General features: G+C 50.2%; 1 protein-coding gene across 1 annotated transcript; it reads left to right on the plus strand.

Annotated features, from left to right (window-relative positions):
- Nucleotides 1-1744: 1744 nt before the first annotated feature.
- Nucleotides 1745-5588, plus strand: LOC129709940 (G-protein coupled receptor 3-like). The gene is made up of 2 exons (XM_055656639.1): nucleotides 1745-1836; nucleotides 3912-5588. Exon 2 carries the CDS (start codon nucleotides 3925-3927, stop codon nucleotides 4903-4905), a length of 981 nt encoding a protein of 326 aa, XP_055512614.1. The 5' UTR covers nucleotides 1745-1836; nucleotides 3912-3924; the 3' UTR covers nucleotides 4906-5588.
- The last annotated feature ends 566 nt before the right edge of the window (nucleotides 5589-6154 follow it).

Here is a 6154-nt window from a genome sequence, read left to right on the forward strand (position 1 = left end):
TCATCCTTTGCTTCATCCGTCCTTTTCCCCCCAGAGATGCTGGCTAACCCACCCAGTTACTCCAGCACTTTGTGTCTTTTTTTTCCTGTAAGCCAGCACTTGCAGTTCCTTGTTCATACATTTGCACAAATGATGGTTAAAGACAGATGAGGCAAACACAGGCTTGATCATAAGTGAAAGTAGAATTAGGCCATTCAGCCCATCAAGTCTACTCCATCATTAAATCATGGTTGATCTATCTCTCCCTCCTAACCCCATTCTCCTGCCTTCTCCCCATAACCCCTGACACCCGCACTAATCAATAATCTGGCAATCTCTGCCTTAAATATATCCACTGACTTGTGGCCTCCACAGCCATCTGTGTGGCAAAGAATTCCACAGATTCACCACCCTCTGACTAAAGAAATTCCTCCTCGTCTCCTTCCGAAAAGAACGTCCTTTAATTCTGAGGCTGTGACCTCTAATCCTAGACTCTCCCACTAGTGGAAACATCCTCTCCACATCCACTCTATCCAGGCCTTTCACTATTCGGTACGTTTCAATGAGGTGTCCCCTCATCCTTCTAAACCCCAGCGAGGACAGGCCCAGTGCCGACAAACGCTCATCATATGTTAACCCACTCATTCCTGGGATCATTCTCACTGTACAATACGGTAGAACTTTATTTACCCCAGGAGGGAAATTGATTTGCCAACAGTCATGAAAAACACAAGATACGTGAAATTAAAGTGTCGAGTGGAAAGGCTGGGGGGGGGGGGGGGGGGGGGGGGAATTATTGCCATAGAGGGATTATTGCAGAGAGAGAAGGTTCACCAGACTGATTCCTGGGATGTCAGGACTGTCTTATGAAGAAAGACTGGATAGACTTGGTTTATACTCTCTAGAATTTAGAAGATTGAGGGGGGATCTTATAGAAACTTACAAAATTCTTAAGGGGTTGGACAGGCTAGATGCAGGAAGATTGTTCCCGATGTTGGGGAAGTCCAGGACAAGGGGTCACAGTTTAAGGATAAAGGGGAAATCCTTTAAAACCGAGATGAGGAGAACTTTTTTCACACAGAGAGTGGTGAATCTCTGGAACTCTCTGCCGCAGAGGGTAGTTGAGGCCACAGTTCATTGGCTATATTTAAGAGGGAGTTAGATGTGGCCCTTGTGGCTAAGGGGATCAGGGGGTATGGAGAGAAGGCAGGTACGGGATACTGAGTTGGATGATCAGCCATGATCATATTGAATGGCGGTGCAGGCTCGAAGGGCCGAATGGCCTACTCCTGCACCTAATTTCTATGTTTCTATGTTTCTATGTTTCTATCAGTGTACCCCACGACAGAAGGGCTTACAAACCTCCTCTGGCTTAATGCATTGGATAAGATTCTGACACCCCCCCCCCAAATCGTGCTGGGCATTTTGCAATTTTGATTTAGCTGGAGGGCTGATGGAATCAGGGGATATGGGGAGAAGGCAGGAACGGGGCACTGATTGTGGATGATGATCCATGATCACATTGAGGGGCCGAAGGGCCTCCTCCTGCACGTATTGTCTATGTCTCCACGTCTCCACTGTGGAGGGAATGCTGCAGTGCGCTCATTTACAGGCAGATCACCCCCTCGCCCACGCTCTGCCTTCGCCTCTTTCATGCCAAACAGGGCGGGAACGCCGGCTCGACTTTGCTTGTTTTATGAATGAAGATGGCGTGCACGCGGTGCGCGTTCCCGGGGTTGGAGGGGGCGGTGAGTCAGGGGCTGATGTACAAAAGCGGTGAGCAAAGCGCGGTGCACACACTGGGAGAGAAGAGCTGGCAATCCATGCAGACCCAGCAAAGCAACGCTCCACACACAGGTAGGTCGACGCTCCGGTTACTGACTGCAACGCGCATTGGTTGCAAAATAGATTGTTGTGTCTCGGTAAATGTGTCAGCGTTATATCTAGAGAGAGACACAGAGAGGGGCGGAGAGGGGGCAGTCAGAGGGAGAGAGACTGGGAGAGAGACAGGGAGGGAGAGACAGAGAGAGACAGAGGGAGACAGAGAGAGAGACAGAGAGACAGAGAGAGAGAGACAGGGAGAGAGACAGGGAGAGAGAGACAGAGAGAGAGAGAGGGAGAGAGACAGGGAGAGAGAGAGAGAGAGAGAGAGAGAGAGACAGGGAGAGAGAGAGAGAGAGAGACAGAGGGAGACAGGGAGAGAGACAGAGAGACAGGGAGAGAGAGACATGGAGAGAGAGACAGAGAGGGAGAGACAGAGACACAGACAGAGGGAGACACAGACAGAGAGACAGAGAAAGAGACTGGGAGAGAGAGACAGAGAGGGAGACAGTGAGAGGGAGAGGGAGAGAGAAGCAGAGAGAGAAGCAGAGAGAGACAGAGAGCGTCAGAGAGAGACAGAAAGAGAAACAGAGTGTAGGAACGAACTGCAGATGCTGGTTTACACCGAAGAAAGACACAACATGCTGGAGTAACTCAGCGGGACAGGCAGCATCTCTGGGGGGAAAGAATGGGTGACGTTTCGGGCCGAGACCTTTCTTCAGCCAGAGTCAGGGGAGAGGGAGACGCGGGGATAAGGAAGGGCAAGGTGTGAAAATGACAGATCAAAGCAGACGTTAGTCAAGGAAAAGGTAGAATGGTTCATTGATGGCTGAGGTGAAGGTGACACGGAGGATACAACCAGTAACATTAATCAGGAGGACCGTGGAATTAGTTTGAATGAATTAGTTGATTCCGAATGATGTATTTCAATAGCAAATCGACAGCAAGCAGAGCAGAGACTGGGGCAACGGTGGATATAACAGTGTAGTCTCTGCTAAATGTTTCTAATGGAATTAGGAGCAGTTTTTCAATCTGATTCAGAGGCATGTATAACTGGGGACAATTCTAAACTGATTGTTATACAATTCTGGGAAGTGTTTAAATCTCGATTCGGAGACGTTGCAAATCTGGGCAACATTAATGTGAACTGGTTTTTATACAATTCCGGGCAGTCTTTTAAAATGTGATTCGGAGATGTTTGTAAAATATTACCTGGACTTGTATACATCGCCCCGCTGTTACTCAACCTGATCCCGAGACTTTGCCAAAAAGAAGGGACTCGGCCCGAAACGTCACCTATTCCTTCGCTCCATAGATGCTGCCTCACCCGCTGAGTTTCTCCAGCATTTTTGTATACCTTTGTATATAATCCAGGGCAGGTTTTATACAATTCTTAACTCAGCGGGTCAGGCAGCATCTGTGGAGAACATGGATAGGTGACGTTTCACAGAGTGCTGGAGTAACTCAGCGGGTCAGGCAGCATCTGTGGAGAACATGGATAGGTGACGTTTCACAGAGTGCTGGAGTAACTCAGTGGGTCAGGCAGCATCTGTGGAGCTAAGGAAATAGGTAACGTTTCGGGTCGAAACCCTTACGGGTTTCGGCCCGAAACGTTGCCTATTTCCTTCGCTCCATAGATGCTGCTGCACCATAACTCAGTGGGTCAGGCAGCATCTGTGGAGAACATGGATAGGTGACGTTTCACAGAGTGCTGAAGTAACTCAGCGGGTCAGGCAGCATCTGTGGAGAGCATGGATAGGTGACGTTTTGGATCGAGAAGAAGGGTCTCGACCGGAAACGTCACCCATTCTTTCTCTCCAGAGATGCCGACTGTCCCGCTGAGTTACTCCAGCATTTCGTGTCTCTTTAGAGGATTTACAACAGCTGAGAGTTTTTTTAAACGCTGCTTCAGAGGATTTGCAACCTGTTTTGATACATCAGGGGCAGTTAGTAAGTTGTGTGTGGGAAGGAACTGCAGATGCTGGTTTAAACCTAAGATAGACACAAAGTGCTGGAGTAACTCAGCGGGACAGGCAGCATCTCTGGAGGTGGCGGTTCGGGTCGGGACCGTTTTGTCTGCAGTCGGTAATCAAGTCGCTGGTTTGTTGCAGGTCGCGCCCGAGGATGAACCAGAACATGCCCAAGAACTCGAGCGAGGACGAGCCGAGCTGGTTTCCATCCAGGACAGAGGGCACCGCGTTGGACCTGTCGGCTGCCCCGCCAGCGGTGCTCAGCCCATGGGACGTGGCACTGTGTGTGTCCGGGACCATCATCTCCTGCGAGAACGCGATCGTGTTGGCTCTGATCTGCTACACGCCGGCCCTGCGGACACCCATGTTCCTGCTGATCGCCAGCCTGGCCACGGCCGACCTGCTGGCCGGACTCGGACTGATCCTCCACTTTGTGTTCCAATACTGCCTGCGCTCACAGTTGGTCAGTCTAGTCACGGTGGGTCTACTCGTGGCTTCATTCTCCGCTTCAGTCTGCAGCCTGTTGGCCATCACTGTAGACCGCTACCTCTCCCTCTACAACGCACTCACCTACTACTCGGAGAGAACGGTCACCAGGACGTATCTGATGCTGATCCTCACCTGGGGCATCTCCATCAGTCTGGGCCTGTTGCCCGTGATGGGCTGGAACTGTGTGGGAGCCCCCTTGACCTGTGGTGTGGTCAGGCCATTGACCAAGAACAACCTGATCATCCTGTCCGTGGCCTTCTTCATGGTGTTCGGCATGATGTTGCAGCTTTACATGCAGATCTGTAGAATAGTGTGCAGACACGCACACCAGATCGCCCTACAGCGACACTTCCTCGCCACCTCCAACTATGTCACCACTAGCAAGGGCATCTCCACGCTGGCCCTCATCCTGGGTGCATTCGCCGTGTGTTGGCTGCCCTTCGCCATCTACTGCCTGATGGGAGACCACAGCTACCCCAAGATCTATACCTACCTCACCTTTCTGCCCGCCATCAACAACTCCATGGTCAACCCCATTATCTATGCCTATCGCAACCAGGACATCCAGAAGGTGCTGTGGACCGTGTGTTGCTCTTGCTGCTCTTCCAAGATGCCATTCCGATCCAGATCGCCCAGTGATGTGTGACACTCCCTCCCTGGACAATCAGACTGGCTTCAAGGGGGTCTCCACTCCCCCTTCCCCTCCCCTCCTCTCCCCCCTCTCTCCAAGTGTCAGAGGTTATGGGGGAGAAGGCAGGAGCATGGGGTTGAGAGGGGGAGATACATCAGCCATGATGGAATGGCAGAATGGACTTGATGGGCCGAATGGCCCAGTTCTGCTAGTACTTGGGAACTGACAGTATAAACACCTTGCACTAAAACCAACCTGACATTGGGGGTGTGGATGGAGAAGGGGGTTGACTCGACACTGGGCCAAACGGCAACAAGCCGACACACGTCAGGAGTGTAATACAAAGACTAGCGCACTGTACTGAATTTGCACATGTCTTTTAAAGACAAACTGTATGACATGTACCAGGCACTTTGAACTCAGCCCTTAAACTGCACAACAGAGTCTATTAAAAATAATAACTATGTGAATTTTATTTTGAGATTTCAGATGTATTCTTGTTTACAATCATAAATAAAAAAATCATAATTTGTGATATAAATCCGGTGCTTTCCTCTAAGTCCAGACTGTGCCAGATATTTGATTCCATGTTTGAATAAACGGGTTAGTCTGAGAAACTGAAACGAGATTGTGAATTACGAGTGTCTTATTGCCCGCGATTCAAATCATATAATGTGGTTCAGTTCAAATGTGCAGGAAGGAACTGCAGATGCTGGTTTAAAGTGAAGATAGACACAACATGCTGGAGTAACTCAGCGGGACAGGCAGCAATGGGTGACGTTTCGGGTCGAGACCCTTCCTCAAACTGAGTCATGGGAGAGGGAGACACAGAGATGAGGAAGGGTAAGGTGTGAAAACGAGAGATCAAAGGGGAAGAGGTTCAATGAAAATGTACAACAGATCGTTGTTAGCTCGGGGATGCTGACGTTAGACACAAAATGCTGCAGTAACTCAGGGTCTCGACCCGAAACATCACCCATCCCTTCTCTCTAGAGATGCTGCCTGTCCCGCTGAGTTACTTGTCTGCAGCGCTCTGTGCCCATGTAAAATACACGGGCATTTATTAATCAATGGGGAAACGCGCAGGCGGTGGGGATAGTCCAGCGAATCGCTGCATCAACGCTCAGGTTAAATGCAGAAATGGCAGATTTTCTGGGCTGCCGGTGATTTTGAGGCGAGCGATGCTACGAATCCTGTAACACTGCGTGTGGAAGCCAGCATCCCCTCTGGTCACCGTCACCGTCTCCCACTGTTGACACAGCTC

Source organism: Leucoraja erinacea, chromosome 26 (assembly GCF_028641065.1).
Source record: "Leucoraja erinacea ecotype New England chromosome 26, Leri_hhj_1, whole genome shotgun sequence".
NCBI lineage: Eukaryota > Metazoa > Chordata > Chondrichthyes > Rajiformes > Rajidae > Leucoraja > Leucoraja erinaceus.